Here is a 25,264-nt window from a genome sequence, read left to right on the forward strand (position 1 = left end):
ATTAAAATGGATCCCGTATAAAACCTTACTTCTTGATTTACAGCCATTGATCTGGTTGTGATTACACAAAAGTGTGCGAAAGCAGACGACTAGCCCCAAAGAGGAGAAAAGTATGATGCTATGCATAAGATTGCAATATTGTGTAGTTTTAAATATTACAGTACAAGTTTTTGGCCTTGAATTGAATCTATTCAACAAATACATAAATTGTATGATGTCCTTTTTAGTACAAGCTAGTCTACAAAAAGACAATGTTGATTTCCTATTTTGTCTAATCATATGGGTTCAATGAACCCAAAAGGATGATCTCAGTCACTTGTAAAATATATTATCTATGCAGGCTTTATTACAATGGAACTTGCACACTGTGTAAACACATAAATGTATTCTATTTGTGGATTACACAGTTTTGTGCAAAGATAACATGCATAATAGAGTATAAAAAAAAAAACTTTATAGAATCATTATGTATTTTTGTATTTAACCATTTTACAGACTTAAAATGTTGGTCATGTTTTTCTAACATCGGGAACATTATAGCGCACTCGCCAGACGTGTTTCAATAATTTTAAATTCTTACAAGAACACAATATGATTTGTGACGACTGCAGTCAATGTTAGCGAATAGATAATAATGTATTGTCTTTACAAAAGGCTAACTTGATGTTTTAAAGATGACCTGTACTATGAACCATGGAGCACTTTGGAATATAAAGTGTGTGAATACAAAACGGTGTTCAACATAAACACAAATAAATACACGCTCACGCCTTTATCGCCGAGGGGCAAGTACTGCGCTCGCACGGTGCAGGAGTGGAGTTGGTATTGTTTTTGGTTAGTATGTGGTGCTTAACAACAGGTAAAAAAATGTAACCTAAAAAAAGTTAAGCGTAACGAAGGCGCAATCTGTCATATTGCAGTTGTTGGAGGAATACCTGACGGAGGCGGGTCTGCACGCGCTGGAGGCGGGGGAGGATGGCGAGGAGGGCGGCGCGTCACCCATCGGCGTCGCGCCTAATTACGCCGAGCTGGCGCTACTGCTGCAGCACTCGGCCTGTCTCTACGGTCGCAAGGTGGACTTCCTCTACCAGCACGTGCTCAACGTCAGCGACTCTTTGCAGAATGGCACTCAGTGAGAATTAATTATTATTTACTTAACAAATAGATACCGATGTACAACTGCTTTACTGAACCTACACCTAGGAGCTGATGATGCTACTGAAGTTAGGATATGCATACTGGTCTGACAAGAGTCACTTAGAATCTCATCAGTAGCTTTTACGTATGATAATATAATATAAAGCTGAAGTTTGTTTGATCGTGCTAATCTCAGGAACTACTAAACTGATTTTATTTATTTTTTTACAAATTAGAAACTCTTGAGTGCTATAGGTTATTTTTATCCCAATAATATATACAAGCGGAACTTTTATCCCGGAAAATAAATTTACACGGGGACGCGATGTAGTCGCAAGAACTAACAAAATGTAAATTGATATGAGTGGTGACCGCAGGGAGGAGGCGGGTCGCGAGCCAGGCGCTGCGGAGTCGCCGGAGGCGGGCGGCGGGTCGGCGGCGGCGCGGCGGCGGCGGCGGGCCTCGGGGCCGGCGGGGCTGGCGGGCCGGTTCGGGCGCGTGGCGCTGGAGCCGAGCGCGGCGGCCCGGCGCGAGCCCGCGGCGCCGCGCCCGCCGCCCACGCTGCCGCGCATGTACATCGAGCTGGAGCCGCGCGTGCTGGCCGACGGCGACGCGCCCTTGCACGACTACGCCGGCGAGCCCATCGGACTGCCCTCCGACTTCCACGTCATTTGGAGACTGCAGGTCATTATGAAGCACAACTTTTGGAAGCGAATACATCCACATGTTATCTTTTATTATTAACATTAAGTCCAATGCGAGTTATTAATGATTGACATACATAAGATAATGAAGAAATAATTTGAGCCCTACAATGTAACTTTTCACACTTATCCACAGCCCATTCATAATAGTATCACCCATATAGGTAGGTTGTAAATAAATTTATATGCATGTTTCATGTGTAATTTATTCAGGATGGTTACCTCGTTGACGAGCTGGAAGGGCCTCGGTCATCGAGCGAGTCTATTTTGAACCCGATATCGTTGGTGGAGCTGCAGGCCGCTATAGAGGCGGCGGCGCCCCCGTCCCCGCCGCCGCTGCCGTCGCCGCTGCGGGAGCGCTCGCCGTCGCCGGACGCGCATGCGCCGCCGCTGCACGCCAGCACGCCGCTGCCGGACCGCACGCCCTCGCCGCTCAAGAGACAAAGGAAGAGAAGAAGCGACGTCAAAATCGACGAAATTGTAGGCGGCGAGGATCAAAATTTTAATCAGTAAAGGTGAATCAATAACAACACTTTATGGCCATCTTCATTATGAGTAGAAAGTAAGTGACATTACTACCCAGAAACAGTAATAACTGCATTACACTGCTCTGGCCTTGTCATCTTGAAATGTAAGTCTCATAACGCCCAGTGAACCCAGTGATTATTCGCTGGCTACCAGTTGTACTTTTGAACTGGAACACAACAGAGGTTTTAAATAAATAATTTTAAGTAAAGGAAATGTGTGGAAAGATGTAGTGTATCTCCAGCAGGAAGTCGTTTCAACATGTGAACCATTGGTTTAATTGCTAAAGCGAAGTATTGCTTCAGAGTTAAAGCGGCAGCTGCGATGCGTGCAAGAGTTCAGCATCGAGTAAATGGATCTCGGACGTGGTGGAGCGGCGCAAGAGCCGCATCCTTGCCGAGCGCAGGCGCCTGCGAGCACACCACCCGCAGCCCCTAACACTGGTGAGTCATCCAACGCTTACAGCCGGTAACGAACCCGCGAGTTCCATCTGCGAATCACAATTCCTCGACCGATACACAAGTATTTGTTTTGAGCTAGGTGCTGCGGGAAAGACCATCTGGTTCTCAATACTCACAGCACAAAACTAGTACCTCAGTGTAAGGTCACGATTGGGACGTGTATATGAATGTTGGGAGCATTGATATAAAGTCGTGGTGCATTTGTTTAAACTGGCTTCGTGACGTGACCGGTTTTATCTTTTGCAGCCTTCCGCGGATTCGATGATTCGGACGCGGACATCGGAGGTGAGTGTTGATTAGAGACTCACACTCGTGCAGACAGTCGCGTCTGCATTGCGGTTCAGAAATGTCTCAGCATACTGGAATACTTTGAATTGAAATTGTAGATTGTATGGCAATTGTTTATGTTCACGATCTTTCCGTGTGGAGATTGACATTCTATCCTCACCTATAATTTGTATATTTTTTGTAGTGAAAATTAGTTGATACATGTGGTGTAGCATTACTTATTGTGTAAAGATGTGTATGTAATTTATGTAACGGTGTGCCAGGGTTCCTCGGTTGGAGCAGCTCGGAGGCGGCGCTGGCGGCGGCGGAGGGCGCGACGGCGGCGGTGGCGGCGCGCGAGCCCGACAGCGACGACGACGGGTTCTTCGAGCAGAGCTCCCTCGGAGACTCCGACCACTCGCGCGTCGAGGACCTGTCCGTCAACACCTCCGCCAACGTCAGTACACACATCATTCACAATATATACTCAATATCTGGATAGTTCATATAAAAATAATGTGTTATTATTTTATTTAATGCTTAATTTAGTTTAGTCTAGTAGCAATCATCATAAATTGCATGACAACAACACATTTATTTTAACAAATCTTAGAATAAAATGCTATAAATTATATAAAATCTAAGTTAGTCTTACAAACTGACGCCGCATTCCCATGATGTTGTACAGTTGTCAGTTAGGTACTAATCATTGCACATTTTTTAAACATGCAACAATGTATCTCAATTCATATTAAATATCTATCATTAAGATGAGTGCTGGTGGTAGGTTATTTATATCCGACTAGATGGTGATCAATGCACACAAAAAATAAAAACTAATTATTGTGGGCCATGTAACTTTGTCTGTGATAAGTTGTATATCCAGTTTCAGTCAAGTCATTACAAGTCGGTTCAACTGTGTTGATTGGCAACAACTGGCATACTTTATCTTGCCCTACTCTGCTTACCATCAGGTGTAGTGGGTTCAAATTGCTGTAAAAAAGGCTTCACAAAGCTTTCTGAGCATCTCTTAGAGTCCTATGAACTGATATACATAGTGTAAGTATAATTCAGAAACATCCTATTTTACAATGAACAGAGCGAGTGGGCGGCGGCGGGTGGTGCGGGCGGCGCGGGGGGCGCGGGCGGCGCGCGCGCGCTGCACGTGCGGGCGCTGGCGCGCGACGTGCTGGCGGCGTGTCCCGCGAGCGGCGCCGCGCCCTTCACCGCCGTGCTGGACGCCACCGTCAAGCACCAGACAGACGTGTCGCGCATCCTGCTCGCGACGCTGTTCCTGGCCAACGCGGGCAACGTGGAGATCCTGCCGGGCGCGCCGCTCTCCACCGGCACCTTCTCCGTGCGCCTGCTCTCCACGGACGAGCGGCTGTACTGCGCCACGGCACGGGAACACTTCCAACGGTAGACGCGTCGCTCCTGCACTCCTACTGACTATGTGATACTCGTTCTCATATTAAACGTGATAGATAACACGAGAGTTATGAGTGTATTCACAAGCCCGGGTGACAATAAAGTTGGTGTTCACAAAAGCAGCTTTGCTGGAAAACTTGTTAACTGCAAATACCAAACATGGACACACAAGGACTAAACTCTTGGGTTTGCTGAGCATTATCTAACATAAATTCATATCATATGTGATGTGACTTGAATTGACTAATTCTGGTGGAAATAATACTAGCAATGAGAATTGTACGACGCTAGTCTGATTATGTATGTTCATGTGGCCAATGTTTTTTACTTTTTCTTTCTGCATGATCATTGTTGTTGTATGTAGAAAAAGTTTAGCCAAACTGAGTGCAATCAACGCGTGACTGTTTGTATGTGCGTGAGGGTGTGGTTGTATACTTGAGACGGTGCTATAGCCTGTTAGACGGTTAAGTTAGGACACTTACAAGTATCAAAAGAGGCTGTCCAGGGACAAAGTGTGTGTATTGAAAATATTTTATATAACGTAATTTTATCACAGCCAGCCTCACTGAATTGGATGAAGGCTCAGCCATTGCATTTAATGGCATAAGACAGCATTAGGACTGTGATCTCTCCACTGTATGATGTAAATATTTCCAGTGCATCATGTAACCGCGTAGGTAAATCGCGCCTTCACAATAGGTAAAGTGCGTGAGCGGGACGGTGAGACATTTACCAGTATTATTAATGTAATACATATCAGACATGCTCGAACTTATCGCGACTATATTTCTTTACTAAAATCCATTTTTAATGAAGCTATTTTTTTTAAATCGGGTTGGATCATTTTTTTAAATAACTTTTACTAAATCAATTTAAATTACCAAAATATAAAATAATATTTGTAAATAATTTGTAAATATAGAAGTAAGATGTAGACATGTTTTATGTCGTCATAAGTAATGTTAGTTGGATTTGTGATGTAACGATAGTCCTGTACATAGTGTATAAGGCCAATTCCCAAAAGACGGGTGTCCGCGGCGGTGGACGGCGGCGGCCGGCACGCTAGTATATCTATAGTCACATTCCATGCTATTGGCCGTATTCTCCGTGGTGCACTCTAGTGAATTTTGTACGTACGAACCAATCTTGTCAGACGTCGATATCTTTGCAGCCTAAAGGCAGTCACGAGGCAGTGTCGCGAGTGTTTGTGTCGGTGAAATGTTAATGTTCATGTTATACATGTCGGCCTCGGCTGTACTCGTGTTATTATGTTTTATGTAAGTTTAAACTAATAAAATTACCACTAACTTTGGATACAAAGTGTACCGTCCTCTTTACCAAAGTACGAACTAGCTGCGAACTGCAGGTCATTTGGTGTTAATCAAAATTTATACTATACTACGATGTACAAATTTTTATATCACTATCTAAGAAATATATGTATATATAATGTAATTTACCAGTAACACACATTATATTTAATTAACGGTGTTAATTTAACATACCTTTTAACTTGAACTATTAAATTTATTAGTAGCACACAGGCTCCTCTATGTCCGAAAAAGCCTGGAAGCTGTTTCCTTGATAAATACTTTAAGTATAATATAGATAATATATTTCACGCGAAGTTACACATACTAGGTGTTTTAAATAAAAATGTATGTCCTTGTCTGTCAAATGGTATGACACAAAGTATTATGTAGTGTGGGGCGCAGGCGTCGCTTCACTCGTGTGTCATTCATATTCTCCATTCGAATATACATCACCCGGCCGAGGTCGTATCAACAATTTGGTGCCGCCTTCGATTTTTTCATGTCCGATCAGTAAGGCAGGAGTTATATATTTTGTAAGTTTTATTTCTATAAACTTAGTAAACACATTTTTATTAAATTAAATACAATAGCATACATTAGTTGTGTGTTGCGATAACTATGTACATACAATCTACTACAACTAAGTTCTTTGCTGTTTATGTTAGTCTTTGGTTCGTAAGTAAATGTTATAATGTTGCAACCGTAAAACAACACTACACATCCCACTATTGTATTAAGTAATAATGTTTGAATGATAAATTTTTAAAATAATCAAAGTGAATATTTTGTAACTTAAAATTTTGTAAATATAAAAATAATTACGAAATAGGCTTATAAGATATATAAGTGGGTTGTAAATTTGTATGTAGTTGAAATTGTGGAATGTTTAACTTTTTATATCTGTGCCTTATTGTGTACAACAAATAAGTGCCGTGTCCACTGTCGGCGGCCCCGCGCATGCGCCGGCGCCGCGTGTAGTGTAATATAGGCGCAAGTACGCGCTCGCTATGAGCTGCGCGTATTGCACATTCGTGTGTCAAATTATCGACTCGGGCAGCTGTCCTGGACATTGTAATAAATAACAAAATTGTAGAAAATGTATGTAAAGCCCGTTTGGCGGTAAATCTTAATAATTGTTAATTGACATAATTAAAACATGTGCGTTATTCTGTCTATTATTTAATTCCAAAAAGTTTTAGTTATAAAGGTTATTATTTATAAGTAATTTTGAAAATGAAATGAATCATTTCGAAATATTGGTTATATTTATGTGGGCACTCACCCACATAAAATTATGTAAAACATACCTACATCCACATCCCCATATACCGAAAATAAAACATCAATTAATGACTGATTCATCCATCATTGTCGAGAGTGATAGCTGGACATTCTCCAATAATATAAAAACGCGTTTTTATATTTTTAATCATCGTGGATTCGCCCGCGTGAAAGAGTATTCCAGATAGTAGTCCCGCTAAATATTTTCCTAGGGTAGAAAGTTGCCTATGTCTTTCCAAGAATCTAAAACTACCTCCATAGCAAATTTCAGAAGAATCCGTTGAAGAATACATGATTGTAGCGAAACTTTAACCGTTTACGCAGCTCCCGCAACTAAAACTCTCAGAAGAAATAAATTACTCCGTTTATGCGTACTCCATTTTCATTGTTTCGCTGCGCCGCTTCTATTGGTCATAGTGTGATGTTATATAGCCTATAGCCTTCCTCGATAAATGGGCTACCGACTACTAAAAGAAACTAATTTAAAATTGAAGAAATAATAATTCCTGACAGAAGCGCTTTCAAACAAACATACTTTTCAGCTTTATAATATTTTACTTAGTATAGACAAAGAGTAATATACAGTATAGAAGTATAGATATATGAAAGTAACTTTTACTGTTAAACCAGTTAACCGATTTTGTTAATTGTATTTTATCATGTAGATTGTAACCCTATTAGAAATAAAGACGATTCTACGGTGGCCGCCGCAAACTTTGCCTTAGGTAAGCCTATACAAAAATCTAAGGAGCAAGGTCGAAGAAAGTAAAACTATAAGATTTTTTTTTATAACAACTTGGCTGTATGGGCTATACTTCTGAGACTTCATATATTTGCATTAGAAACAATTATTATAAATAAGAAAAATGGAGATGAATGGTATTTTTTCTATAAGGCGATACCTCAAGGTCCATTTTCATACATTTTGTTTCACCTTTAATCTGGGTAAATAATTATTAAATAGTAATTTAATCTTAAATGGACCTTGAGGTATCGCCATAATGAAAATGAAATATGAAATGACTGCTTGCTCATTCATTCTTCCGTCCCGACTTTTCATTATATTTATATTTCGTATGTCAATTGTCAATTACGTCAAATAACAACTGTCAAGTTTGAATATTGCGCTGCAGTTTTTTTAATTGGATAATTCGATTTATTTGATGCGTGACTGTTGCGTTGTATAGCTGCGTCTTTTATTTTTATTGTGTTAGTGATATAATTTACATTTAACGGTATACAACTTCAAATAATTTAATAGTTAAGTACCGGCATTTTCAGGACATATTATTTATTTGTAAGCATTGTGTGTTTTCGACAGGGCGGTGCGGTCAGAGGTGACTTGCATTAACAATGGGCCGATTCCTAGTAATAATGCTGTTTGCGGTGGTCACCTGTGTGACCGCCTTCAGCAGGTAAGCTTTTCTTTTGTGCGGGCTTAATCATACCTGCTTAGTCATTAAGACGCGACATAACATTACCCTGAACTGAATTCGCTGTTGTTATTTCAGCGCGTAAAAGAATTTGTTTTAGATTTCTTTTCTAATTATTGAGGATTTTATCTATCTCAGTGTATCAGCATCTCATAATCAATTTGTGCTTTGTGACAAGAATGTATGTAATGTCAGGGTGCCGTTGTACCGCATGCAGTCGGTGCGCAAGCACATGCACGAAGTGGGGACTGAGCTGGACATCCTGCGCGTGAAGTACGCCGTCTCAGGGCCCGCGCCGGAGCCGCTCTCCAACTATCTTGATGTGAGACAAATAATTTTAATACTGTAGGGAAAAACAAATTAGTACCTATAACATTTCAAAGCATGAAAAATTATCCAAATATTTTGCATCAAAATTAACCCACTTTCAGCTTTGTTCAAAATAATACCAAAATGGCTTATTTTTTAAAGGATATGTTATGGAAGTCATAACATCATATCAATGGAGGAATAACATTCATAATATGCAATCATAATTAAAATATAGTTGAATTCAATGTCTTGCTCAATCTAATATTAAAAAAATTGAGCTAGCATTAATGTGACAGGCATTCTATTGCATTAGAATTATTTACAAAACATTAAACAACAGTTTTGCAAGTTGTTTTGAACAAATGATGATAACCTGCGACCTCATGTGTTTATCGCTGTCTGTGTTGAGGTGACTGGTGGAGTTGGTGACCACGGTTGCTTATCATGCTGTTGTTTATTATAAATATACAGCTTTACACATTACTCAAGTTGGCCATATTGTTACATATATAGTATTTTTTGTACCTGTTATTGGTTTTACAATTTTTTTATATTTGTAAATGAGGTAGTGAATATTGCAATATGTTAACTTTTTGTGTAGGCACAATACTACGGACCGATCTCGATCGGATCGCCGCCACAGTCTTTCAAGGTGGTTTTCGACACGGGCTCTTCAAACTTGTGGGTGCCCTCTAAAAAGTGCCACCTCACAAACATTGCTTGTTTAGTGCACAACAAGTATGACAGCACTAAGTCCAAGACATACCGCGCCAACGGCACGCAGTTTGCCATACAGTACGGCTCAGGCAGCCTCTCTGGCTTCCTCTCAACCGATGATGTCACTGTGAGTATCATCAGCATAGGTGTCGAATTTCATCCTCATGTTATCTTTGAATTTTTAGCTATTATTTTGTATGTACCTAAAACAGTTTTAACTGTGGCTCTAGCCGCTTTAATGCCCATTTCTAAGAATGTAAGTACATGTTATAAGATTCAGGTTTCATAATTTTCTACTAGTGAAATATTTTTATATGTTTGATAGTATTTTCAGAGATACATACTGTATTAGAATACCACAGTTTTAATATAAAGCTTAAAGTCAAATAACTCAAACCATCCCTTATATGGAGATCACTGTTATATCCTTTGTTCTCTAAGTAATTGTAACATATGGGTGGCGATGGTGTAGGTGGGCGGCCTGTCGGTGCGCTCGCAGACGTTCGCGGAGGCGATGTCGGAGCCGGGGCTGGCGTTCGTGGCCGCCAAGTTCGACGGCATCCTCGGCATGGCATTCAGCAGGTAAAACTGCATATTACACATACATAACTAGATCATTAATTTTAATCAATATTATACTGCAACCTTTATGCAGTTCATGATACGATTTATATTATGAAGTGTAATGATTGTGTAAATTGTAATTGGCGTTGTTTTACAGCATCTCCGTGGACGGCGTGCCGCCCGTATTCGACAACATGGTGGCGCAGGGACTCGTACAACCAGTCTTTTCCTTCTATCTCAACAGGTTAATCTTATTATCAGATTTTTTGCGTGGACCTTTTACTTGTTTGTCTTATACGGCAACAAAAAAAGAATGATCAGCAGCATATTTTTTTTGTTAAGTTGGCCATGAGATTTGCTTATGATTTCTTATGTTTACACGAATGTTAAACATTTAAATAAAACAATTTTACGAATTTTATCGCGGATTTTTATATTATAATTTGCTCCTGCTGTTTTGGAGGCGGCCTTCATAGCCGCGGTGGGAGCGGGACCGAGGTGTGGGTCGTCCAAAAAGTCAAAGTTACTATATCTACATACATTTTAAAATTATACAAAATATGACTGCTATTCTACTATAGACGACGTACTTCTATTTATCCTACTTTAAAGTGCAGATTTAATAGTTGGTAATAATAACTGCAGAGACCCTTCGGCAACGCAAGGCGGCGAGATCATCCTGGGCGGGTCGGACCCGGCGCACTACCGCGGCAACTTCACCTACGTGAATGTAGACAAGCCCACCTACTGGCAATTCCACATGGACTCTGTCTCCGTCAAGGGACAGAAATTCTGCGCTAAGGTCTGTAGAACTGTCGGGAGTGAATTATCAAATCTAAGTAACAAATAATGATAGATTTAAGATTTTGTATATATTAAATAATAGACTGCTATGGATAAAAAGAGACGGGATTAACATCACCTATTTATGACAACATGGATTCTATCAAGTATAATAATTAACAAATTTAATACAAAAAATCCTTCCTTGTTACCAACCTAGCAAATAAAATTACCCAGTGGTAGCAGGTGGTGCTGAACGAGCGAACCGCCCAGGGTTTTACGATTAAAGAAGATTTAAAAAGTTTGCAAAGCACTCAAGGAAAAAACATTACCCTCTTAAGGCAAATGTAATAGGGGACCGGCCTATGCTTGATTTTGTACATTATTCTGTATGTAATGGTTAATAACACGAAAAAGAAGCACTCCTGCGAAAACTGCATAAGAATTGGTTAAAAAATGAGTGAATAATTCATATTTAAAATATTGTAATATGCAGAAGTGGGCGCGAAGTAGGGATATCGCTTCATCTCTTTCTTTCGCACGCGTCGTAATTCCCGATGACGTCACATGTGGCTATTTCATCTCTTTTCTGTTTCTTGTTAATTACCCCTTCCACCGAAATTCAAATACTTATAACTTATTGATTTCTTACCGGATTTTAATAATTCTTTCTGTGTTATAATTTATATTATGTAAATATTTGATAATAGTAAAGAACAAAAATGAGTCCGGTCCCCTATTGGGTAAAAAGTCATCGTAAAAATATGCAGCCCAGTCTTGTATTAGTTATTGCCATTATTGAGTTTAAATGATGACTATTTAAAATGTAATCTCAGCATGATGTTGGCTACAAGCGGTTGGTGTGATATGTTTATTGATGTGTGTGTGTGTGTGTGTACAGGGGTGCGAAGCGATCGCGGACACGGGCACTTCGCTGATCGGCGGGCCGGTGGCGGAGGTGGCGGCGCTGAACGCGGCGCTGGGCGCGACGCCGCTGGCGCTGGGACAGTTCATGTTCGACTGCGCGCTCGTGCCGCGCCTGCCGCGCGTCAGCTTCGGCATCGGTGGCAACACCTTCACGCTCGACGGCGTCGACTACGTGCTGCGCGTGAGCACCGCTTCTCTACCATTACGACACTGTAGCTAGTCGCATCTCTCACCTCGCACAGTTTGGAGCTGTTGGCCATATTGATATTGCTCTCTCTACATTCTCTGTTGCTTAATCCACAGAGAATACTTTGAAGATCAGATCGAGATGGTACCATGATATCTTCTCTACCTTCAGACGATTCCTTTTCACTGCAATATCCATATATTCCACTCAGAATGCTGATGTCAATAATCTGCATTTCCAGAGATCTTTCTGGCCATGCCCATGCTGAAACTTCCTCCAGTCCTGTCTCGGTGCCATGACGTCAATAATTAAAATATGCATTTTAAGGTAGATTGCTGCTGAACCCCTGGCTTTGCGAAAACCATGGAAATGGTGGCCATTTACCATCAATTGGACTGTTAGCTCATTTGCCTTCTAAGTCTTAAAAAATCTATGCTATTCTTTTCTGCAATATAAATATAACAAAGTACAGTGCTTCAATGCATCATTGGAAAGAGTACAAGAGTAGGAATATATATGACAACCTTTCATCATACATAGAAATTAGGTGGTTGAGGCATTGTGTAGATGCATGGCCATGTTTATTTGTATTGGTTTTATGATTAAGAATATCTATACTTAGAAATATTTTATTACAATTGAAAATCGCAGCTTTTATGGTGTTAAACTGCAACCTTAAATAAAACAAGTCTTTGTTTCTTTCCAAATAGAACTATCGAATGCGTTCATTGACCTCGAATGAGTCCCTCTGATAATGTTGATAGTGTATCTTTTGGTAGAGTTCAATAAACTTTAGATATGATCAATTTAGAGACAAATTTCGTTTAGTAGCTAGATGTGTGAATATTTATGTAAACAAATTAGAGCAGCTCATGATTTCTTGTCACGAAGCGTGGTTTTAAATTGATACTCGTGTTTACTCACATCATCCCATATGCAATGCCCGAGTATTGTTTAACCCAACTGTAACAAGACAAACGTCTTGTTTGGGTTACTGTTCATTTTGTCTTTTCTGCCGTCAAGCATTCTTGTGTTCGAACTTCAAAATATTAAATTGTTATAATTAGTTATTCAGATATTACGAAAAATAAAAACGAATAATGTGATTGTTCCGCAGGTGAGCCAGTTCGGCAAAACAGTGTGCCTGTCCGGGTTCATGGGGCTGGACATCCCGCCGCCCAACGGTCCGCTGTGGATCCTGGGCGACGTGTTCATCGGCAAGTACTACACGGAGTTCGACGTCGCCAACAAGCGCATCGGGTTCGCGCCCGCCGTCTGACGCGCCTCACCTACACCACGCAACAATTCACTCACGACCCAACATTGACGCGTAACATGCAAAGCAATAATACAGAAAGCTATGTCCGGTCACGAACAGTAATAATATTTATCTAGAATCTATCGATTTTTATAAGGAGTGTAATTTACAACAAATAAAACATACTGTGGAAACCCATCAAACCGCGTGTCGCCCACGTTCGTCTCAAGGCAGATAGCACGCGCTGTTGTTCCATACATGTTGAGCGTCATATTGTGTCGATTTTCTTCTAGGGAGTACATAGCTTTAGCTAGTGAAATAAATAAGAAGTCGAGCAATATTCGTAGTTATTCAAGATTCAAGATGATTTTTAGTTAACGCATATTTAGGTATTCATTATATTTACATGCACCGATTTTGCTTGCATAGCTTCTGTCGTATAAAAGTGGCAGGATTGCCCCTATTTTGCATACAAGCTATGAGTGTTTTCGGCCAGATATTCAGTGGCATCGCGCAGAGATTTCCATTCAATACGCGTCCAGGTCGGCGGGTCCGCGCCTGCAACTCGCCGAACGGAATATTGTGTAAAAGGAAGATACGCTGACGCATGTACTACATAATGTATTAGTTAGACGCGGGCGATTATAACGAAACATTACAAATATTTTGTAGTAGTGTAACTATAGTGTTGCAGATTAGTCTGTGAGTGAACGCGCGGCAACCCGCACGCCTTGTCTCTGTGCAGTGGTCGCGAAACCTGTAGGGCTAGTTTACACTCACCAACTAGTGATAAAGATGAATATTGTTGTTTAGTTAATATTATTTGGTCGATATGATTTGTAACTATAGCCACATGTAGAAGAGTATGCTTGTTTAGACATTTAGTCAATGTAAACGAGCGTTAAGCTGCGACCGATTCTACCATGACGTTTTGTTACTGTTTGCACTTTATTGAAATAAAATATATAAACATTTTTGGTGTTTTAATTGCTCACCGTGTAAATGCTAAAAAATAGACAAAATCTCGATTGGACAAATATAATTAGTCTGTTTCATTAAATAAAAGTTTAAGTAAAATAAAACGTCCATACATATAATTACAATAATCTGAGGGAACATGAGTTCCCGATCCTACACTATGCTAACTATTTATAACTATGAGCCCTACACTAGACCGAGTTTGTGTTTTTTTCTGATCTTCTTCACGTACGCCTCGATGAGCGCCTGGATCTTGGTCGGGTTAATCTCGCCGGACTTGTTGTGACAGATCTGGAACATTCGTTCGATATAAAGCTCGGATCGAGAAGGCAGTGTGCAGTATGCACGCGGTGGATGCGTGGCGCGTGGTTACCTTGGGTACGGCGCGGCGCAGGATGTCCTTGTACTCTTCCTTGGTGACGTGCTTCTTGTTGTAGTGCGGCTTCAGCACCAGCTTCACTTCCTCCACCACGCGTTCCTGCCGGTTCAGCTTCTTCAGGAACTGTTCCAAAAACACATTACATCATACATGTAGTCATTAGCCGCGAATGGAAATATGCAATTCAAATTAGTGAATTATTTTACTCGTATTCACGGGCAGGCGTGCTTGTTACGAACGGGCTACAACGGACTGTGGATACATAGGAGTACCACTTCTTGATGCCATATTTTATTTTAATTTATTTATACTCCATATAGAGAAGTAATCAATAAGGATAAAGATTTGATAATAATCGATAAGGTTACACTTGAAAGTATTGTCTGTGATGTATATATAAACTGCTCAAGTATACAAGTTATACTTGAGCAGTTTATATATACATCACAGACAATACTTTCAAGTATTGGTAAGTGGGGTGAGTTTTTAGGAGAGGGCAGTAATAAGAGCATATACTTTAATTGCCATAGATACAAGGAAACATTGTTATGAGACTGTCCATAATTTTGAAGATATCAAAATCAGCATTATCTGCTTTATAAATAAAAATTTGCAATTTACATAAAAACTTTTTTGATCCCAACAGATTTTGTTGCTTATAAGGATCAAGGCTATGGGACCATTAGCGGTAGTGCTTTTAAAGGCACAAATAATAAAAACTTTCTCCATATATTTTGTAGGAAATACGACTATACATAATTAGCTTTCAAACATAATAAAATTTTGTATTTAGTTAAGAGTTAAAAGTTGACAATTATATAAAATACAATTATTGAGTTTGTTACAAATTTGACACGGATATGAAGCTGCTAAACCTGTCGGTACAAAATGTATCAATATTGTCACTCACTTTGCTCTTGACTTGCATCTCGACGGCGGAGCTGGGCAAGTCATCTAGTATTTTCAGGTTGTCTTCGTCGATCTTCACACCCACTTGCATTTTTCCTGTGCCAGCATTATTACATTTATGGTCACATAATTTTGCCAAATGAACTCTACAATGGTGAGATTTAGGTAACAATAAACATGACAGTAACAAAAAGTGCCTATGCCTATAATCTTTCGTATCAAAGAATATTTTAGTAATTAAGTAGTACCTTTGTTGCGGTCGAGTTTCACGGGCACCTTGGCGGCGGCGTTGCGCTTGCGGCGCGTGCGCGGCGCCAGCGCGTCGAACGGGTCCCGCCGCGCCCCCCCGCCGCCGCCCCCGCCCGGCGGCGGCTCGAACAGCTCGCCGAAGTCGCTGGAGCCCGGCGAGTAGGGCGAGTCGGCCGGCGCCGGACGCGGCAGCTTGGCCACCTGCATCGGCTTGATCGGGTCCGACTTGATCGGCGACGGTTTCGCCAGGAACAGCTTGGGCGGGGCCGCGCGCGTCGGCTCGGGCAGCACGATGCGCACGGGCGGCCCCGGGTGGGCGGCGGGGGGCGCGGGCGCGGCCGCGGCCGGGGCGCCGACGCCGCCGCGCTCGCCGACGGCGCGGGGGGAGCGGCCGCGGGGGGCGCCGCCTCCGCCGCCGTGGGGGGCTCGGGTGGCGGCTCGGGCGACACTTCGCGCGTCGATTGCAGCAGGGCCATCACCTGTAACACCGACCCAATTCATTATTTATTTATTATGTTTTTTTTTAAAGACGTATTTATATTGAATCAAAGATTTACCCCCTTATTGTAACTGTTTTCTGTTCCTTTTGAATAAAATAAAAAATAAAAATTATACATAGACGTTTTTTATCTAAGGTCGGAGTAAAACTGTCATAACAAGTCTGTTTCTCAGTGTTCCCATGTATACTACAGCTTTACTTCGTCCTTAGATAAAAAACGTCAATGAATAAGTGTGTGAGAGGATAAAACTATATTTCAAACAATTATTCGTTTACACTCACCGACTGCCTCGGTGGCGTGGTTGTATTGCATGCCCGGTACAATAGCGCTCTGAGGTCCTGGGTTCGATGCCCGGGTCGGGCAGTGATATTTGGGTTTTTTCTGCTCAGTATTAGCCCGGAGTCTGGAATTTGTGCCCGATATGGCGATAGGCTCGCCCCCTATCACATCATGGGACGGAACATACTTGGCGAAAAGTGGGTGCCCTAGTTGCGCCTCTGCATACCCCTTCGGGGATAAATGCCTGCTGTTATGTATGTATGTATGTATTCGTTTATATCGATAGGTAAACTCATAATTCATGGCAAAACTTATTTTAATATAAATAACAATATCCAAATTCCACAACGACTGGTATCTAGAGTGTATAAATTGTCGTAGGATGCGATACTTACCTTCTCTATCGGTGAGAGTGGACGGCGGTCAAGCACCTCGTCCGCGGACATGTTGGTCTTCTGCGCCGTCTCGAGCGTGATGGTGGTACGCGGTGGACTTGTGGGCAGCGGCGAAGGCGACGGCGATGCGGACGCAGAACGCGTGGGCTCGTACGGGTCGTACGCGTCCGGCGAATCCGGCGGCTCGGGCGGCGTGTTCGGCCCGCGCGACTCTTCCGTTTCCGGAGCTGGGGCCACTTCCGGCGCGGCCGGTTCTGGCGGAGTCTTCGGTCCGACCGGTTCTGAGGCCGCGGGCTCCGGTGCCGGACCGCCCTCCCGCTCGCCGGGCTCACTGTCGCTCAACACGATCACGTTGCGCGGCGACGGCGTCAGTTCACGGAACGGCGATCGCTCTAGATCGATGATGGCGACAGGTCTCGCCGCCCCCGTCTCCGGCTCGGGCACCGGAGCCCGCTTTCTTCGCCGCCGCCTCTCTCGACGCCGTTCGCGTCGATCGTCGTCGCCGTCGCGCTCCTGCTCCTTGAAGCTGACGCTAACAAGGATGTTGTCGCCCGATGTGAACACTTCCTTTGACGCGCCACCGGCGTCTCGGAGTCTCCTGTGACGCGTCCGCTCCGGGTCCCTGCGGCGGCGCGCCGGCGCGTCGTCGGCGGACGGCACCGGCGGCGGGGTCCGCGGCGACGCCAGGCGCGAGTCCACCGAGCCCGGAGACCAGCCGCCCGCGGGCTCCGGCGGCACCACCGCCGGCACCAGCGCTCTAACAGGCGACGCCTCCGCGACGCGGCTCGCGCTGCGGCGTCGCGCGCGTCTCCTGCGCGGCGACTTGCGGCGCGGGGAGCGACGTCGCGACGCGGGTCGTTCGGACCGTGCGCGCTTCTTCCTTTTGGTGGACTTCGGTCTCGGGCTCTTGGAGCCGCTGGCAGAGCGTCGACGCTTGCGAGCGCGCTCGGCGGAGCGGCGCCGGCGCGACTCGACGCGCTTGTTGCGCTCGAGCGAGCGGCGGCGGCGGCGCGGCGAGGGCTCGCGGGCGGCGCGCGGCGGCGACGGACTGGCGCGCGGCGACACGGAGCGGCGGCGGCGCGCGGGCGAGGCGGAGACGCGCGACGCGGCCGGCGCGCGGGACGTGGTGCGCCGCAGCCGCGACACGGCGCGGCGCGGCGGCGAGGCGCGCGGGGGAGGGGAGCGCGACAGCGAGGGGGAGCGCGAGCGCGCGCGCGGCGACACGTCGCGGCCGAACGGGTCTTTCCGTTTCCTCCGTTTCTCGCTGACGACGGTTCGCACGTCGTACCGCTCGAGGTCTTTCCGTTTCTCTTTGCGTTTCCGTTTTCTCTTCTCACGTTCGACGGAGTCGGTGGAGTCGCGCCGCTCCCGATCGCCGACGCCGTCCTTGTCTCTTTCCCTATAGTTTCTCTCTTTGCCATTCTTGCTTAGCTTTCGGAAGGTGACGTCAGTTTTCCTTTTGCCCTTTCCGCGGTCTTTGACTTCTTTTTTAGATTCTTTCTTTTTCTTCTTCTTGACCTCCACCTCCGATTTCGCCTCCTTCTTGTCGTCGGAGCGGTCGGCGGGCGCAGGCGCGGGCGAAGTTCGCGGCGGCGGGGAGACGCGTGACGGTTCTGATCGAGCTCGCTCCTCCTCGGAAAACATTTCATTACCCTCGTCTTCGGAAATCATTTCTGTATCGAGTCCCTCTATTCCTTTGTCTTTGTCGGTCTCTAGCGAGGTGTCCTTGGATTTGTTCTCGTCGAGGCACGGCGTGTAACTCCTCTCGTCTTCGGTTTCGCTGATAGACTCGGTCATCTTTTCCAGTGCATCATCGTTTGGCTCCACTGGTGTTTCCTTAGGTGACTCTGAAGCGGGACGCTCGAGTGCTCCCGATTCTGATTCGTCGTCGGAATGAAATTCATTGTCAGAGTTTGGTTCGTTTTCGTCCTGCTCCCCTAGTGTCTCTTTCAGCATTTCTTCTAATCCGTCTGTGTCAAGGTTTTCCTGCTGTTGTTCTTGTGTCTCGTCCGCGCACTTCTCGCGGGTCGAGGGCGGCGTGTCACGCGGCTCCGGCGTCATGTCGCCACTTTGCTCTTTTTTATCTAACTTTGCCTCGGCGGAAGGTAATTCTTCGGATTCTTTGGTTATTTCTGGAGTCCCTATGCTTATGTCATTTTTATTACCTTTCGTAGGATCTTCGGTGTCATCTTTGTCAGTTGGAGAACCTCGGCGCGCGGTGATGGGTGCGTCAGCATCAGGCGGCTGGTCACGGTCAACGGGCGGCGCGTCTCCCGAGTCTTCCTCCTCCGCCTCGTACAGCGACACATGCCGCTTGATCAGTGATGGCGTGTTCAATTTGATTTTGATGGGATTACGTGTCTTCGTTGTAATCGGACACCGCTTCGACACCTTTTCGTTATATTCTTCTTCAGATTTTTTCTTAACTTTAGTATCTGGAGCGATATGCTTATGCGGCGGCGTCGGCGGCTCCGAATCAGCTGGCTCTGGCTCCGGCTCGGGCTCGGGTTCGGACTCGGGCTGGTCGGGTTCCGGCGTTGGCGTGTCATCCTCCTGGACCAGGTCCTCAAGGTTGTCTTGTGGTAGGTCACTCAACGTCTCAGGTCCGAGAACGCTAGTGTTGTTCGCGATGTGCACGCTTGTTGCAGAGTATATAGAGAAGTTGGGGCAGTCGCCATCAGAGTCGTCATCGCTAGCGATGTGGGGACGCGAGGCCGGCGCCAGCAGGTCGCGGTGCTCTTTGAGGACTTGCCGCACGGCGCTGTCCAGCACGCTGGGCGGCACGCCGAGGTCGCGAGCGTCGATGCTGGCCAGCGCACTGCGCACGTCCAGCTGCGCCGGCTCCTCCGCACCCGCCGGCGACGGCTCGGGGCCGGCCGCAGGCGGCGCCGGCGCGGCGGCCACTTCGGGTGGCGAGGGAGAAGCTCGGGGCTCTGTCAACGGCAAAGAAACTTTCTCCTCGTCGCCGCTGTCGTCATCGCGCGTGGGCTCGGTGGGGTCGTACTTATCAGTGTCGATGACCAAACTCGAATCGCTTCTTTCGTCTTCAGATTTATCAATTTCGCGCGTTTTGTCGAAATTAAATACTGGCGGTTCCGGCAGGGGCCGGTAGGACTGCATCCTCTCTCGTCTCTGTGCGTCGTCGGCAAATCCGTCGCCGGCCTTGGCTCCCGATGTGTGGTGGGGGATGTGTCCCGTTCTCATATCGAGTGGGTCCTCGAAGCCTCCAAAGGAATGTCTATGGTGCGCAGCGGGTGCGGGACCTGGGCCGGGAGCGGGGGCGGCACCAAACTGGTACCAGGGGGAAGACCCAGTGCGGTACCGCCCGGGGTCATGTTGCCGTTGGTTCTGTGGGCCTTGTTGACTATGACTCGGTCCACGCCCCATGTCGGAGTGCCGCCTGTTACGATCGAAGGCGGAGTCGTCATTCTGCGAGTATTGGTGTGGTCTTCTGGCGTAGTTGTTGTACGTGTCTGATTCTTCTGGCCGCGCGTTATTGTTCTGGTAAGAGTTTCCCTGGCGATTCTGGTATCCTCCCCCGTAATTACCTTCATTATAGCTTCCTCTGCCGAATCCTGTGGTTCCTTGCTCTCGGTGGTAGTTACCGCGGTATCCCCCGCCCCAGCCGCCTCCTCGAGACTGGCCGGGATAAGAGGGCACCTTCCTGGTGGCATCCTCTGCTTTTAAGACATCAACTTTCGAATCGTGTTTAGTCGATTCCGAAGGTTTCTTGCCAACTCTCTGTTCGCGAGTTTCTAACTTAATATTTACGTTTCCGTCAACGGATACCGAGAGTATGGAATTCTTTGAGTGTAGTAATGTTTGGCTCTCTAGAATACTAGAGAGTATATCGGGCGCCGAGGTGGCGTGTTGCGGTGATGACACTGTCACCATTTTTCTTCTCGCCTGTAATATCATTGTAACGTAAGAAATTGTTGTTGATTCTATTTGTATGATACAATATAAAATGAATGAATCGAACACACGAGCCAACCTGTCTATAACTGTTGAGTATATGCGAGGTGGGGCGCACGGCCACGGCGACGCCGGATCCCTGCGAGATGCCGTGCTCCTCCTCCTCGGAGAAGTAATCCAGTTGGTTAGGGTTGCCGAGGATGCTGAGCGGCGGGATGCCGGCGCGGTGGCGCCGCGCACACAGGTCCTGCAGGGCGCTGCCGGAGCCGCCGCTGGCGCCGGCCACCTGCGCCGCCTCCAGGCGCTGCTCGGCGCGCAGGCTGCTGAGCTTGGCGCGCACGCTCTGCCGCACGTGCGAGCGCCGCGCGGCCGTGCGCGTCGGCCGCTTCCTGGGCTGCGGCGAACCAAACCCACCACACCGTGTTAGTGTCTGCCAGTACACTGTCATCATTATTAATCATTTATTTCGTGGCACTCGATAAAAACGTACCTTTCTCTTCTTAACTCTCCTTTTCACCCTTTTAACAATGGGACGTTTGCCGTTCTCCGCTTCTTCATATTCTATGATGATCGTAGTGGTTCCGGCGCGCTTTCTGCGGGAGGCGGGGAGCGCGGGGCGGCGACGGCGGGGTGCGGCGCGGGGGGGCCGGGCGGCGCGGGAGGAGCGCGGGGCGGAGGCGGCGGCGGGGGCGGGGGCGCCGCGCCGGCCGCTCGACGTGGAGGGCTCGTCGAGGCGCGGGCGCGAGCGCTGCATTAGCAGTTGTGCCATCTGTATGTACTCGTCGATGTCGTCGATGTCTGGGATCAAGTCATCCGGCAGGTTTGCGTCGCAATTCGGGCAAAGCCACTGGTTCTCGGGCACCTGCGAATGGCTTGTTGACAGTGATCAACGTCGTTACACGGAAGTGAAGCATGTAAAGGGACTATTCACGTGGCAACACCTGATGACCGTTCCACGAAGTTTTGGTAGTATATGCATTAAATTCGATGAGTTAACAAGTAATGACTCAAGTCTGAGTAAATATTTACAGTAGTAGTTGCAATGTGGATAGCCCCCCCATGTGTATAATATGCCGAAGTGATACCTGACCAAGCGGCGGAGTGAGGCACTGCATGTGGTACCCGAGGTCACAACCATCACAGAGAAGCATTGTCTCTTCATTGTCGCTCCTGCCACAGATCTGTTTACGCATTCGTGAATAATTAGTCCTTAGAAAATTTAATTTAGAAAGTTAAGGTTTATTTGCTCAATATGATAACTAAAACACAACAAAAAATATTATATTCATTACAGTCTCAAGTTCCATATATATGGCACAATTTGTAATAAGCTAAATATAAAACTTGCAGTATTTTAAGTATTAAATATTCTTGATGCCATTTTAATTTCTTTAGGCATGTGGTGCATTTTAAATGGCTGAATAAAGATGCAAAAGCGAATGAGCACAACAATTGGATTGAGTTTTACCAAAATGTAGCAAATATTTTGAAACAACATTTGTGGATTTTTATTTGTTACAGCTGATTATTTCTATATATAAAAAAAATGTGGATTGGGTCACACATATTTATTTGTGACAGATATTAATAGATGTTGGTGTGTTTTGCTGGACAGTAAAGTATCGCATTTGGATTAATTGTGTCTTAAATATGAATAACTTATTTTTGGATTACTTGAGGGTTGGTACATTTTGGCATAACAGGGTCAAATTGTTATGTTGAAATATTTAGAAAACTTTGTATTATAAACTTGTGTGAAAAATTTCAGTTATTTTAACAACACATTGGAATTGATGAATATCTTTAATATAATTATATTCTGCAGTGCCATGCATGTTTATATTTTGTCCATAAATTTATAGAGTTATCATGTGTTGGCATGAGTACCTAAGACATTTACATATGTGTGTGTGGAGTACACTTCACTCCATTAGATATATGTAACAGCAATTATGTACAACACCTACTCAACACATTATTCACAGTCTTAATATTGTATGAATATATTTACCTGTTATAATGTTTGTACGCACATAATGTCATCATTAGTAGTAGTAAAAAATTATCTCTTGACTAGCTCAGACCTTATTGCACTCAAACACCAAATATTATGGAAGTTTTGGTGAAAATGGTTAATAATTTCTTTAAATAAAATATCAACTATAAAGGTATATTTTATGACAGACAGTTGTTAGAAGTATTGCAGCCTTTCTTATTGGATGTATAGTAGATGAGCTTGAAAATTCACATTTTCAGACCCAAGTGCGAACTTTGATGGGTTTTTTACTATGATAATGGCCAAATACATAGAGCTGTAGTTAATAAAGTAATGAATAGCCTCCGCTAGCAATCATTGGAGATCATTGTGGTTTGTGATACAGACCTTAAGGAATTGTGAGATCAATTGTATCACTTGTATAGTACTAATGTGAATCAAAGCAAAAGGCTATTCATATTTTTTCTACTTTTTATCACTTTGCAAGATATTGGAAAGCATAGTCATGCAGGTCAGAGTATTTCCCACATTACATAATGTGCTGTCCTTACTTCATACCAGCAGAAACTGAATGGTTTTTATGCCACTGACAATACTATTCAGATTATTAACAATACAGTATTATGTATCAATAAATTAACTTCATTTTATTCCACATCTTCAAATGCAAGTTTAAATGTTAAGTCTATGTGTATCATGTGAAAGAAGCCTGTCAAAGGTCATTGACCCTGATGGCCACATGTCAGTAGGTATAAAGGCCATGGTGAGAGTGGCAGCGCTCACCTCACACACAGTAGTGTCCTCCACAACCAGCACATCCACGGAGGGCCGGCGCTCCATCACCGTGACAGGCTCAGAGCGCAAGACTCGGCCCCCTGCAAATGCTCGCACTACTATTGAATTAAATGTGATCCTATCCACGGGGCATGTGTTCACATTCTTTGACCACTCTGTTATACAGTCCAAGCAAAATATGTGCTCGCATGTTTCTGGTGTTCCCACTTCTTGATCAGTGAACCGTAGCAAACATATAGAACACTTCTCAGAGTTGCCCTCTGAGCCGTCAGACGTGAAACCGCATGACGAGCGTTGAGTAGCGAGCGAACTAGCTCCGGGCTCGCTCTTGGCGGAAGGGAGACAGATTGCAGTGCTGGCGCGCGTGTCGGAATCGTGAGCATTTTCGGTTCGCGAACTAGCGGCGCTCGCTGCTGCATCGCTGGCGCCATCCGAGTCACGGAGGTGCGGCAACGCTCGTCTACTACGCGTGCCGGTACGCACCACCAAACTGCCGCTGCTGTCAGATTCCTCGTCACTCACCACCTGCAACCCATAGATAAGTCACTGCTATGCTCGGCTCATCTTCACACTCATAAACAAACTCAAGGATCTCGATGATTCACCCTCAATCTCTTTCGACGTGTCGCGGCGACGACGCCATCGTCAGTATCCGAGTCCGACGCGGACGACAGCACAGTCACGGCCCTGATGCGGCGCTTGGGCCGCGGTGGCGAGTCGTCCCCTTCGTCACTCATGCCGCTGGATCCGAAGGCGTCGAGGAATCAGATAGCGCGACACGAAGCTACTAGCAAAGGTGTAAACGACCTTCGCGGTTTGTTTATGCTGTCAAGTGAAACCGAGCCGTAGAACTTCATTCGGTCGACCTGACAATGCGCTTCATAGAATGCTAAAATATAAATTACTATGGCATATGCGATATCTGAAAAATATATTAATATTTTGACAGCAAGCCGCTATCGATGGTTAATCGGCCATTTTCCTTCGTATTTTTTTTTACAAACAGTGCTGCACTCAGTACTGTAAATTTTTACCATAAACAATTTACTACATAAATTCTAACTATTTTAGAGCCTACAAAAGATACTGAACAGAAAATATACACTTTATGGTGTACATTGCATATTATAGTTTATTTCGTTGATATAAAAATATAAGATTGCCTCAATTTTGTGTTGCTCAAATGGACTGTTCTGTGGAATAATTCATACTTTTATATCAATTTTGAATTACAGTTTTTAATTAATTTTGTCTATGATCTAGCCTTTAGGCATACAAATTTTATTTTTGTAGGCTAGTAACATTATGCAGAACCGAGTAAAACGAATGTATTCGTTCATAGAGTTATCCACGAACGAATGATAGTGGTCTTGTAGTGATTTATAATATCGATATAAATCGCGTATTTAATCATCGCGGTTTTACACTGTGGGCAAAATTTCATCCCATTAAGTTGAGCCATTTCTGTGTTTACTTCTAACAACAATCCAGTTTACACATTTTTTATTTTTTTTTTCAACTTAAAGCAGGGGAAACCATTAGACTATAAAAGTGATATTGGATTTTTCTGAT

General features: G+C 44.7%; 3 protein-coding genes across 3 annotated transcripts in view; 2 read left to right on the plus strand and 1 right to left on the minus strand.

The window, feature by feature from the left end:
• Window positions 1–6,597, plus strand: part of LOC119189851 — a 7,455-nt gene extending 858 nt beyond the window's left edge. Inside the window, exons 2-8 of the mRNA XM_037440532.1 lie at window positions 884–1,132; window positions 1,515–1,821; window positions 2,055–2,350; window positions 2,686–2,888; window positions 3,074–3,112; window positions 3,379–3,551; window positions 4,194–6,597. Coding sequence (XP_037296429.1) covers window positions 884–1,132; window positions 1,515–1,821; window positions 2,055–2,350; window positions 2,686–2,888; window positions 3,074–3,112; window positions 3,379–3,551; window positions 4,194–4,517 — 1,591 coding nt within the window. The 3' untranslated portion in view covers window positions 4,518–6,597. The remainder of the gene's footprint in view (window positions 1–883; window positions 1,133–1,514; window positions 1,822–2,054; window positions 2,351–2,685; window positions 2,889–3,073; window positions 3,113–3,378; window positions 3,552–4,193) is intronic.
• A 1,540-nt stretch (window positions 6,598–8,137) lies between these two features.
• LOC115450033 (lysosomal aspartic protease) lies at window positions 8,138–14,271 on the plus strand. The gene is made up of 9 exons (XM_030177940.2): window positions 8,138–8,351; window positions 8,438–8,531; window positions 8,745–8,871; window positions 9,463–9,705; window positions 10,051–10,160; window positions 10,300–10,386; window positions 10,788–10,944; window positions 11,827–12,033; window positions 13,157–14,271. Exons 2-9 carry the CDS (start codon window positions 8,470–8,472, stop codon window positions 13,316–13,318), a joined length of 1,155 nt encoding a protein of 384 aa, XP_030033800.1. The 5' UTR covers window positions 8,138–8,351; window positions 8,438–8,469; the 3' UTR covers window positions 13,319–14,271.
• Window positions 14,272–14,319: 48 nt separating this feature from the next.
• On the minus strand, window positions 14,320–24,702 carry LOC115450032 (PHD and RING finger domain-containing protein 1). The gene is made up of 11 exons (XM_037440545.1): window positions 24,298–24,702; window positions 23,681–24,217; window positions 21,987–22,082; window positions 21,392–21,763; window positions 20,981–21,295; window positions 16,987–20,892; window positions 16,212–16,291; window positions 15,812–16,167; window positions 15,565–15,659; window positions 14,649–14,777; window positions 14,320–14,566 (listed from the first exon to the last, which is right to left on the minus strand). The coding sequence occupies exons 1-11, from the start codon at window positions 24,427–24,429 to the stop codon at window positions 14,462–14,464; spliced, it is 6,123 nt and encodes a 2,040-aa protein (XP_037296442.1). The 5' UTR covers window positions 24,430–24,702; the 3' UTR covers window positions 14,320–14,461.
• Between the last annotated feature and the right edge of the window lie 562 nt (window positions 24,703–25,264).

This window comes from Manduca sexta, chromosome 19 (genome assembly GCF_014839805.1).
Source record: "Manduca sexta isolate Smith_Timp_Sample1 chromosome 19, JHU_Msex_v1.0, whole genome shotgun sequence".
Taxonomy (NCBI): domain Eukaryota; kingdom Metazoa; phylum Arthropoda; class Insecta; order Lepidoptera; family Sphingidae; genus Manduca; species Manduca sexta.

Coding starts and splice junctions, on each gene's coding strand:
- LOC115450033 (XM_030177940.2), top strand. CDS start 8,470: ATGGGCCGATTCCTAGTAATAATGCTGTTTGCGGTGGTCACCTGTGTG. Junction 9,706..10,050: donor TCTCAACCGATGATGTCACT/GTGAGTATCATC, acceptor GCGATGGTGTAG/GTGGGCGGCCTGTCGGTGCG. Junction 10,945..11,826: donor GACAGAAATTCTGCGCTAAG/GTCTGTAGAACT, acceptor GTGTGTGTACAG/GGGTGCGAAGCGATCGCGGA.
- LOC115450032 (XM_037440545.1), bottom strand. CDS start 24,429: ATGAGTGACGAAGGGGACGACTCGCCACCGCGGCCCAAGCGCCGCATC. Junction 14,778..15,564: donor AGATGCAAGTCAAGAGCAAA/GTGAGTGACAAT, acceptor TTTTTGGAACAG/TTCCTGAAGAAGCTGAACCG. Junction 14,567..14,648: donor TGCGCCGCGCCGTACCCAAG/GTAACCACGCGC, acceptor CGAATGTTCCAG/ATCTGTCACAACAAGTCCGG.